Raw genomic sequence first — 12,500 nt, 5'->3', positions numbered from 1 at the left:
TTATTATTATATTTAATTGTTTTGGTATTCTTGCAGGTGTCTGGAATGATAGAGGTGTTATGGTTAGGATGAGAAAAATAAGCCGAACTTTCAAACCATCATCGTCATCATCATCACCATCATCGTCATCGACGTCATCATCATATCCGCGACAACGATCATCATCGCTGTTAACGTCTACTCTCAAATCTGTGACGTCATCGCAAGACTTGACACCAGCACCATCAACATTACCACCTCAAACATCATCATTACAACCATCATCATCATCACCACCATCACCACCACCATCATCACCACCACCACCACCGCCATCATCATCATCACCACCACCACCATCACCACCACCATCATCATCATCACCACCCCAAACATCATCGTCGTCGTCATCACCGTCAAGTGATAACAGCAAGCATAATAATAATGATAATGATGATGTTGGCGATGATGTCAGTGGGCGATATGTATATGATAGGACCGCTGTACTTGATAAGTTTAATCAGTGGTTGAGGCTGACGAAGTATAGAAATTGATTGGTTAATCGATTGATTGATTGATAGGCTGGTTTATTGGTTGGCTTGTTTGTTTGTTGATTGATTGATTGGTTTGCTGTTTGATTGATTTGATGATTTATCCATCCTTATCTTGTTTATCCATTCATCCAGTCGTGCTAAACTTTGAATTAAGATTAACATTTAATGATAAACGAATGATTGATTGGTTGGTTGGTTGATTGATTGTTTAGTTGGCCGGTTGGTTAGTTATCCCTATGGATTAATTTAATTCATTCATTCATTTATTCGATCCTTTATCCATTCAATCATGCATGCTAAATAATTTGTTTATTAATAAATAATTATACAATACCTGTCTCTTAAAAAATTCATCCAGAACTTCACAAAATGCAAGCCAGTGAATTTATAACATCCAAAACCAAGCAGACCAATCTCGAAATTTCGCATTAACGGTGCAGTTACCTTCCTTACAACATGTGTGTGTGCGTGTGTATGTATGCGTGTGTGTGTATGTATGTGTGTATATGTGTGTGTGCGTGCTAGTTTGTCGCATTGTCTGGTTGCCGATTTCGAATGATTGTAGAGACGGGATATATCTTTCCTATGTTGTAATCTTGCCTGAGGTGGAAAATCACATAAATTAGCGGGCATGTGTACACATGTGAAAAAGATCATATTTGGAAGTTTTAGTGAGAAAAATCGAAAAAACGAACTACAAAAATATTAACGCCAAACATTCGGTAGAATTTATAGAATATTGTAAAAATTATGGTCTATTACCAACATATATATATATATATATATATATATATATATATATATATATATATATATATATATATATATATAATATATATGTATGTATGTATACGGAATGTCATGTAAATGAAAGAGATTGCTTGAAAGACATATAAGATAATATAACGAGAAGCTAATCAGTTAGATCAATGAATTTATGAATGAATTGGTGGATAAAAGAATGAATGAACTAATGGAAAAATTAATTAACTTTCTAAATAAATGATAAAAGATAATGCGGCTAAATAAGGCAACGCATAAAGTCCATTAAAAAGCAATTCAGTAATCAGAACTGATAAAACCATCAACTTTTTTCAGCTAGTTTATTCATTCTTTCGTTCATTTGTATATTCATTTACTCATCCATTTATCCATCTATCCATCCATTCTTTCATTCATCATCCATTCATTTTTTCATTCATTCATTCATCCATCCATCCATTCAATAATTCAATTTTCCCATTCGTACAGACATTACTGTAAAACCGAACCATTACTGCAATAGAAATAAATAAATAAAACATAGGTATATAATTCATAAATATATCGCATAATTATGTAAATAATAATTATCAGGCCAGGCTCAACAATCCTCTACTATCATATTCTCTCTGCACGATCTCCCGGATCTTATCAGCCACCTTTGTTAACCTGGCGACCTTGACCTCCACGACCTCAAGGTCACCCGAAGGGTCAACCAGGGCGAGCAGACGATGCCTAGTCGGGCAGGCGGCTAACAGGGCTAGGTGAACTGCTTTTCTGGCGATCCATGGATGGTAGGTGCCTTCGACGGTTGGTTAGTTTATTGAATGGTTAATTTGTGGTTAGTTGGTAGATTGGATGATTGATTGGATGGTTAGATAGTTGAGTGGTTGGTTAATTGGTTAAATAATTATGTAGTTGGTTGAATAATAATAAAAAGAACAAAAAAAACCAAGAGTCCGATCGTAGAGATCCTTTATAGCACCTCTGATGCCTGCAGTCGCTGGCAGTCCAACCAGGGTCGGGAAGAGTTGAATTATGAATTCCATGGCTCTTTAACCATTTTGGACATTAAAAAAAATTTGATGTGAATAAATAGGTTTTGCCATCACATGAAAAACATTATTTTAGTCAAGTAATTATTAGCATAATAATAGATTAAAACCAGCTAACCGACCAACCAACCAACCAACCAATCACCCATCCACAAACCAACCAGTCAACCAACCAATCATCTAACCAACCTATGCAACCAACTAACCAACCTATGCAATCTCAACAACGATCTACTTCCAGATGGCAAGTCACTATATGATACGTCGTTGCATCTACATTCATGGTGATGATGATAATGATGATGAATATGATGATGAATAAATTTATTATTACAACAATTATTATTTTTATATTTATTATCATCAAAATTACTATTAATCCTGTCCACAACCACACACATAATTTTTGAAATTTTTCGATTTTATAACTTTATTTTTAACAAAAAATATTTCAATTTTAGAACTTTTTTCTAAGTATTATTTTTATATAAAAACAATGAATGAATGAACGAGTAAATGAATTAACTATTGAACTAATTAACATTCGAATGAATGACTGATTAATTGAATGAATGAATGAACAAATAAATAAATAAACGACTGAATGAACAAATGAATGAATGAGCGAACAAACTTTTTATGCTCAAGATTTTTTTCCCTCTCCAAGTCAGCATTCTTTTTCTTCTTCTTGTTTTTCCTCTTTAGCTTACTACCATCTTTAATGTTGACATCATTCTTGCTGTCACTGACATTACAGTTGTTGATCTTGATGCCATTGCTAATGTTGACGTCATTCTTACAGCTGCTAGCATCAACGCCCCTAATGACGTCACCGTCATCGTCATCGTCATTAATGTCATTTGAGATTACATTAACTATAGCCCTATCATCTCGATGATGATGATGATGATCTTTGGAATGCTGCTGCTGCTGATGATGATGTTGTTGTTGTGTGGATGGCTGGTTTGGGCTATTAGATTTACCATTGTTGTTGTTGTCGTCATCGTGGTTGTTGTTGTCATTTTTGTTCGTATTGTTGTTATTGTTATTACTATTATTATTGTTGTTACTATTATTATTATCTATATCATTAATACTATTTATATTAATATTGATGTAATTATTACCCAAATTAATTTTATTATTATTATTTTCTGGTTTTATTATCCCTGATTCCAGTTCGAAGTCTAACATTTGATTGACAGTTTGGTAGTGGAGGCCGCAAGGACCAGACAGGTGCCTATCCAGTATGGCGCATTTGTTATCGATGTCGTCTCTCACGAATACAAATATGGAACCGAGCTGATTGAACAATCTGTAATTATTCTCATGATGTGATAATGTTGTAATGTAATCTGTGATATGATATGATGTTCATTTACTTATTCATTCATGCAGACATTCATCATTCCTTCGATCCATTTTATTCACGCAGACATTCATCATTCCTTCGACCCATTTTATTCATGCAGACATTCATCATTCCTTCGATCCATTTTATTCATGCAGACATTCATCATTCCTTCGACCCATTTTATTCATGCAGACATTCAATATAGTAATGTGATGTGATAATTACTCATTTATTCATTCAATCAGGTGTTCATTCATTCAGTCGGTCATTCAACCATTCATTCAATATTCAATCAACCCATCAATCATTCACCTATTTACTTGTTAATTTCCCTGTAAGCTGAAGCATAATCAGTTAACTTAACAAGGCCATCATCCCCATCATCCAACAAACTCTTCTCAAAATGTTGAGCAACCCTTGTGACATCAAATAAATCATCGGCCATCTTCACAAACTAACTCTAGACTAGGAGACCAATCTGAATTTTAAAATAACAATAGGAGTTGGAAAAAACATAAAAATAATTATATGATATATTATAATTATATTAAATTAAATTAATATAAAATTATTATATATATATATATATATATATAAATACTGGATTATTTTAAAATGGTTACCAGAGTTTATTTTTTTTTTTATTGTTTAAAAATCAGGATCTGACAGACGCAGAAACTGTAACAACATGCAAGGCAGTAAAACAAAATTAAACAAATAAGTGAGAAATAAATACAAAATGTGAGGAAAAGAAATGATAAAACCTGAAAAATAAAATATGTTAGAATAAAATAAATAATAATAAAAGGAGAAATAAAAGAAAAGTAATTGACGATGGAATATAAAATGAAGTAACGGCAAACTGATAGACTAGAGGATGACTTAGTGAGGTGATGGATAAAAATAAAGGCTAGGCCTGTGTGTGAAAAAGTTTTAATTAATGAGTATTAATATATTTGATGACTTATTAATAGACTACACTAAATGATGACTTAGTGAGTTAGTGAGGTGATCGATAAAAGTGACCTTTTATTTGTTGCTCAGCTATCTAGTAACCCGTCAGTCATCACTGATTAGTCCAACTACTCTAATAGTCCAACTTGAAATAAAAAAAATAAACAAAAGTGGGAAATACCGGACTTTGTTTGCTCACATTTATATATTAATATATTATTACTTTCATATATATATATATATATATATATTTATTATTTATATATTAAGTATTTATTTATATATATTAAGTATATATATATATATATATATATATTTATAAATATATATAATAAAAGTATGTTATATAAATATAATATCATTAAAACAAATTATTAAGCACACGTAAACATAACAATCAATTAACGAAAAGGATATATAGTTTTTAATTTCTAATTTGTCAGCCATTCAGCTTTCAGATGCCTTTTATCAACGATCAGCACATTTCTCAAATATTACTTTTAAACTAATCGTCATTATAGTTGTTTGTTTGGTGTTTGCGTTTGTGCTTCCGCTTGCGGCAAGATGAACTTCGGAAATTCATGCCACGTGTTGAACATCAAGGAACGTATCTCCGTGTCGCCGGAGCACATGAGGAAGGAGAAGGCAGGGATCGATGTCCGGGCGGCCGTTGAACACGTGTATGGTAGGCAACTCATGTCCTTCAGTAACAAGTCAGTTTGCTAATTAATATTAAATTATTAGTTAATTAATTTAATTTAAAATGTTATTGATTATTAAAACGTTAAATTAAAAGTTATCTACCTAGCCGGTTGTATCGTGAACATAATTGTTTGATGCATGATTTTTTGTTTTCAAACGTGAAATGAATTTGAAATTTTGAAGTGGTCCATTCCATTTGATTAACATTAAATTAATTAAATAAAATTGAACATTAAAAAATTAAAATTAAGTTTTGTCTTACCACTATTTTGTCCTCAAATTTTCAAAGCAACTGATTTTCAAAAAATGTTTTTTTTAAATTTTTGTAACAGCTATTATATTTTTTTTTCACAGATTCAGAGGTGTTCCTTTATCGTACAAAAATGTCAAATGTTTTTGTAGGAGAGCTCCAATGATGGATGACGACTACCAAATCTATCTGGACATCCAGTTAGAACTGACAGTCTTCAGACCTCGACTTGGCGATATCCTGGAAGGGGTGGTCAATAAATTGTCACCAGGTGGACGTCATGTTGGGTTGTTGGCTCATGACTTCTTCAACATCTCAGCTGTTAATAATAACTGGAACGAGGAGGAAATTGAAGTTGGACAAGTTAGGAGGGTGAGGATCACGGGGATCACCTCACATCGCTCCACACTTCAAATCAGGGGCAATCTTCTCCCTGGGTTAATTACTTATTATAACTATTATTTCGATTGTCTTTTATGTTATTTATTTATTTATTTATTTATTCTCTATCATTTTTCATTATTATTCATAAATCATTAAGAAAATACTAACCAAATGTACCTGAAAGTTTTGCTGTCACAACTACTGCTGACGATGTTGGTGGTGCTGGTGGATGTGAAAAGAAGAAGAAAAAGAAATCGAAGCATAAAAGCCCGAATAAGGTTAGACTAGAGATGAGTGTATTCTGAATTTTTACCTGATCTACATATAATGAGGTAAAACATAACAGTTTTTTATGCCTCGTGAGTTTTTTATGCCACATATTAAAACTCAGCCAGTGCAACAACAGGATCTGTTGTCTAGACTAGACCATCACACCGTTGAGACATTGAGTAGCCCATATAGAATGCTGTCTATTGTCTAAAAACGATGTCTATTGTCTGACAATGATGTCTATTGTATGACAATGATGAATACCAGTGCTTATGATATTTACTATATTGAATTTAAACAAGCATGTTCTTATTTGTATATGAACATGCTTGTTTAAATTCAATATAATAAATATCTTATTCTTATTTGTATATATGATAAAATGTCGTCTAAACGTGTGTTGTTGTTGTTGTATGTTCTTATTTGTATATATACGCAAATGTACAGCATATAATATAGTTACATTTATAATTTACAGAGTGACCAACTCGAGGATACAATTACCCTTGAAATTGACACTGAGAGTGTGTTGAATGGATCGTCTGGAGCTGTTCCAAAAAAGAAGAAGAAGAAGAAAAATAAGGTCGATGATGATGGTGGTGATGTTCAAGTTGATGGTGGCTGTGAGGTTAATATCTCTAGAACAGATGCTAGGTCTCCTACAAACAGCGTTATACTTGTTGACGAATCACCCGAATCACACCATGACTCATTCAAAGTTCCAAAACCTCTCAAACGAAGAAATGAGTCGTTCGCAGGGCTCCAGGAGAACGAATTCAGTCCAGAGGTGAATAAAAAGAAAAAGAAGAAGAGAATGTCCTGCCTCACTTGATTACCGACATTTTGTTCTCTTTTTCAATTTTTTATTTTATTTATTTTTTTTTTTTCATAACAACTTGTACATAATTCTTGACAGCGTTGGATAACGCCAAACTATTATTTATTTGTTAAATTGAAATAAAAATACATGCTCATCGAACATGACTAGATTCGGTAAAATGACTTCGTACAATATCGTTGTTTATACGATTTACGATCAAAACCGGCATCGAATGTGAGTTGTTAACTGTTAATTATAATGCCAACGATTAAGTTGGGTTATTTTGGTTGAATTGAATCGAGAGATTTTCCATTTGTTTCCGCTGATGTCTTCTTCGGATGAAGAGACTGATCCTTCTGATGTTGTTCACGTTCGGAAGGTGTCTAGACTAGACCATCTGTCGTCTAACCTATATTATCTAATGATTCAAAATGTTTCATGTTACTCCCGGCCGCGATCAACTGTCAGGTTAAGCGTTGATGGAAATTATGATGGTTATTGCAGATTAAACATTTAACTCGCCAATAAAAAAGTTAATTTTTTTATTTCATCTTGCATTTGCTCTATAGCATCGGTCTCAGTTTGAAGTTTTATTATTATTAGTGTTGTTATTAGAGTTATTATTCTTATATTATTGTTATTATTATCATTACGATTCTCTCTTCAGATCAGTTTCAACAATTTAAACGCGCCCATGTAAGTAGTTACTAAGAACAATAATAATAATAACAAAAATAAAAATAACAACATTAATAATAATAATCTCAATGAATAATTTTCATATAAATAAACGTTTTACTAATTTTAATGAATAAATTGAAGTTAATTAACTAATTAATATCTAGCTGACTGCATGAATACCATGTGGGTTTTAATTGGGACTAATTAATTACCAATTATACAATTACATAAGACGCCCTCTTAATTAAATTCATTTTAAAAGATTTACCAGGCATTTGTCATATACATCTATATCTTGTTGTCTAATTAATTAATTAATTATAAATAAATGAACAAATTATTTAATTCGGACACGAACTCTAAATTTGTTTTTGTCTATAAAACAAACTCGCTATATTCATTTGCCAGTGAATAAATATTTGCGTGCTGTGCTAATTCAGTTCGGCGCATGTCTGCGTTCGAACCCGGAGAGAGCATCACAACTCGGTGAAAAAAAAGATTATCGTAGACAAATATATCTAGCCTACATTTTTTTAAAATGTCTGTGATTGATTTTTTACTTTATCTTTTAAATAACAAAAATATTTCACGATAGTTGGATTCTCCTTTTAGAATTGTCTGTGTCAGAAATTTCTAGAGGTATAGCTAATTTGTAAACACAGCGATGATGATGATGATGATAATAATAATAATGGAAAATAACAAGATGATGATGATGATATGATGATATGATGATGATGATGATGATAATAGTAATAATAATAATGGAAAATAATAATAAAAAGGGAACCATGATGATGATTTTCTAGAAACGACTGAGGAAAATACTTCAAGCGCTAGAACCTCAGCTTACTTGGGTTAATAATAATAATAATATTATTAATAATAATAAATAATGATAATAATAACGATGATAATTGTTACTAACACTATTACTACTACTATTACTACTACTACTACTACTACTACTACTACTACTACTACTACTACTACTACTACAATTACTACTACTATTACTACAATTACTACTACTATTACTACTACTACTACTACTACTACTACTACTACTACTACTACTACAATTACTACTACTATTACTACAATTACTACTACTATTACTACTACTACTACTACTACTACTACTACTACAATTACTACTACTATTACTACAATTACTACTACTAATACTACTACTACTACTACTACTACTACTACTACTACTACTACTAATAATAATAGCAACAACAACAATAGTATCAATAGCTTTGATGAAATAGAATAATAGATAAAATGACGTCATCCGTAACGTCATCACTAGAAACGAAGATACTATGTAGCGCGCGCTGTGAGGTATTCTACGACGGCCGGAAGGAAAAGCTTCCCGACTTGAATGAGAGCGCGTGGTACGAGGGCTATACCCTCTTCCTCCCAATCCTGTCGGTGAGCGAGTGACTGGATGAATGAATGAATTGATGAATGGTTGAGTGAGTGAATGAGTGAATGAATAGATAAATGAATGACTGAGTGAGTGAGTGACTGAATGAATAGATGAATGATTGAGGGAATGAGTGGATGAATGAAGGATTAAGTAAGTGGGTGAATGAATTAGAAGATGAATGATTGAGTGAATGAATGAATGAATGAGTGAATGATAAACGAATGATCAGCCTTGTATATAGACCAGTTGAGTCGCGATTGAATTAGCATTCTTTCTTCGTTTTACGTTCTAATTTAAAAAATTGCTTCGATCGTCATCAGCATCCTCTTCATCGTCATCATCATCTTTATCGTCATCATCATCTTTATTGTCATCACCATCATTTTCATCGTCATCATCTTTATCGTCACACTCTTCATCACCATCAGCCTTGTGTGTGTGTTTGTGTGTGTAGATGTGTATACGTGTGTTTATTTGTGTGTTGGTATGTACGTTTGTATGTGTGAGTGTGTGGGTGTGTGTATATAAGTGCATGTGTGTGTGTGTGTGTGTGTGTGTGTGTGTTCATCTTCATCATCTTATTCTTCCTTATCATCACCATTAGACTCTTGGCGTAATCATCCACGCGAGGAAAGGCACGCACGGGGGCGTGGCCATCTCATCTAGCAAACATGTCTACGACACGAATAACAAAAGGTACAACAACAGATACACAAACAAACACACACACACACACACACACATACACACATGCAAAAACACACATATAGACACACATACACATACAAATACAGGTGGAAGTGTCATGACAAAGTTAGCAGTCTTCAATGGGCTATCCCAGGTTTCAATGATAAGAGTTGGCCGGAGGCTTTTGCCATTGGTGAACTTTTTATCACTTTATTCATTCTTCGTTCATTCGTTTGTTAATACATTCATTCATTCATTCGTTTGTTAATACATTCATTCATTCATTCGTTCGTTCTTTCATTCGTTCATTCGTTTGTTAATACATTCATTCATTCATTCGTTCGTTCGTTCATTCATTCATTCATTCGTTCGTTTGTTCGTTTGTTTGTTCGTTTGTTCGTTCGTTCATTTATTCATTTATTCATTGACCCATCTGTCCATCCATCAGGACCAGTGTCTCAGTGTGGGGCAAATGTTTCGGAAGCTCTCTTTCCAGACTGTCCGGCAGATGTGACCGTCTACAATGCCACCTGGATCTGGTCGCGAAGGTACGATTCACCCGACCAACCCAAAACGGCATATTGTAGGCTCTCTATATTAGGTGTTTGTGTGTGTCTGTGTCTCTGTATGTGTGTATTTGTGTGTGTGTGTGTGTGTGCGTCTATGTTTGTGTGTGTGTGTGTGTCTGTGTGCGTCTATGTTTGTGTGTGTTTCTGTGTGTGTAACTGTGTGTGTGTGTCTGTGTTTGTATGTGTCTGTATGTGTGTATTTGTGTGTGTGTGTGTGTGTGTGTGACTGTGTGTGTTCACTCATTACTTATATTAACAACACAGTCGCATTTTATTTTCACGTCACTCAGCTTGATGTACAGAGATAGTTACACGCTACAAATAAATTGCCTAATCATATCATCATATCATATTTTACACAAACACACACACAAACACAACACACAAACACACACATACACACAAAACACACAGTCACACACACACACAACAAACACACGCATACACACGATAATTATTATTTGAAAAAAAAATTCAAACAGGGAATTCCCAAGGCCAGTACCGTGAGATAGCCATACTGTCAGTAGCCATTGTAGTGGCCATCATTCAACTGATCATTGTCATATTTAGCATTCACGTCATCAGGATGAAAAGGAAACTTAAAAAAAATCGTAAATGTATTTTTTTTATTTACCCATTCATTCACGATCAACAAGTCCGAATGCTGTTTCTGAAAAATGTCGAATGCTAGTCCAAAAAATTTTCATAAATTTTCTTAATTTTTTTCTATTATTTTAACCATTTTATTTTTTTAGATTTGCTATTAATGCTATAATTAGTTTTATAATTAGGATAATTATTATTGTTAATATAATTATGATAATAATTATTATTATATTTCCTTTCCCTCTCTTCCACAAGAACCAACAGCACCACCGGCAGATCAGTCCGGACCAAAAGTTGAAGCTACAAACTGAAAAAATTTATGGAGGAAAGAGAGAGAGAGAGAGAGAGAGAGAGAGAGAGAGAGAGAGAGAGAGAGAGAGAAAGAGAGGGAGAGGAATCAGAAGGAAATAAAAAAAAATTCACTCTGGAGGAAAAACAAATCATTGGAATGTAATTTAGAAATTTAAGAATTCAATGACCAGATGAAAAAGACACAACCCCCTAAACCTTACGTCCTAGCGGGTGTCGGGCCATCCAAATTTGAGCCACCACAGGGTGTGCTATCAAAATCCCAGCTACCTACCGGTCAACACTACACTCTCTTTCGTAACGATACCATTAAAATCAAAATAATTTTAAAAATTTTCAAATAATAAAAAATCAAAAAATAAAAATAGTCAAAAAAATAATCAAAATAAAAAATAATTTACGACTATAGTTTTTATTTTAACTATTAGTTATAATTATAGTTTTTTTTATTGTAATACTAATTACAACTTATCTATACGACTATTGTATTTTTATTTATGATGTAATAATATTTAATTATGAATTTGTATTTTTATTGTAATATTAATTACAATTTATTCATATGGATATTCTATTTTTTTATCTTAAGTAATAAGGACTGATGGAATTAGATGGTTAACAAAAACAAAAAGAAAAATTTTTTTAACAAGATTAATTGACCCCAGAAGTTTTCGAGATTCTTTCAATAATTTTAGAGTTAAAAATTTGGTATTCAACTCATTCTTACAATAAATCCTTAAATGCATGTCTGTATGTGTGTGTGTGTTTGTCTGTATGTATGTATGTATGTATGTATGTATGAACACGTTTTGATGAACAAGCCATGGTTAGGCATGCAACCGTTTCCGAGTTCAACTTTTATCTATGTCCCTGGTCTCGCACAGTCAGGTATCTAGCAGCTCCATCCAGAATGCAAAAGGAATTAAATTTTTGTAATAAAAGTATATAAGTGTATGTATGTATGTATGTATGTATGTATGTATGTATGTATGTATGCATGTATGTATGTATGCGTGTATGCGTGTATGTGTATGTATATAAGCTTTCTAAGGAGTAATACAAAAAAATATGGTGAAAAGTTGTAATGGTAAAATATAACAAAAATGTCAACATGAACAGAAAACCT

The 12,500-nt window shown here is 32.7% G+C and overlaps 3 protein-coding genes across 3 annotated transcripts; 2 read left to right on the top strand and 1 right to left on the bottom strand.

Annotated features, from left to right (window-relative positions):
• Positions 1-1,381: 1,381 nt before the first annotated feature.
• On the bottom strand, positions 1,382-4,149 carry HELRODRAFT_192901 (hypothetical protein; the record flags this gene model as incomplete). The annotated part of the gene is given in 7 exon segments (XM_009025108.1): positions 1,382-1,833; positions 1,853-2,097; positions 2,248-2,348; positions 2,561-2,623; positions 2,985-3,170; positions 3,543-3,665; positions 4,025-4,149. 6 exon segments carry the CDS (start codon positions 4,147-4,149, stop codon positions 1,886-1,888), a joined length of 810 nt encoding a protein of 269 aa, XP_009023356.1. The 3' UTR covers positions 1,382-1,833; positions 1,853-1,885.
• Positions 4,150-5,222: 1,073 nt separating this feature from the next.
• On the top strand, positions 5,223-7,096 carry HELRODRAFT_176847 (hypothetical protein; the record flags this gene model as incomplete). The annotated part of the gene is made up of 4 exons (XM_009025107.1): positions 5,223-5,371; positions 5,715-6,047; positions 6,179-6,272; positions 6,743-7,096. 4 exons carry the CDS (start codon positions 5,223-5,225, stop codon positions 7,094-7,096), a joined length of 930 nt encoding a protein of 309 aa, XP_009023355.1.
• Positions 7,097-9,055: 1,959 nt separating this feature from the next.
• HELRODRAFT_176846 (hypothetical protein) lies at positions 9,056-11,718 on the top strand (the record flags this gene model as incomplete). The annotated part of the gene is made up of 6 exons (XM_009025106.1): positions 9,056-9,205; positions 9,808-9,899; positions 9,998-10,044; positions 10,339-10,491; positions 10,942-11,036; positions 11,548-11,718. 6 exons carry the CDS (start codon positions 9,056-9,058, stop codon positions 11,716-11,718), a joined length of 708 nt encoding a protein of 235 aa, XP_009023354.1.
• Between the last annotated feature and the right edge of the window lie 782 nt (positions 11,719-12,500).

Source organism: Helobdella robusta (genome assembly GCF_000326865.2).
Source record: "Helobdella robusta unplaced genomic scaffold HELROscaffold_40, whole genome shotgun sequence".
Lineage (NCBI taxonomy): Eukaryota > Metazoa > Annelida > Clitellata > Rhynchobdellida > Glossiphoniidae > Helobdella > Helobdella robusta.
Note: the sequence above shows the minus strand (reverse complement) of the source record. Positions and strands in the feature narration are given on the sequence as shown.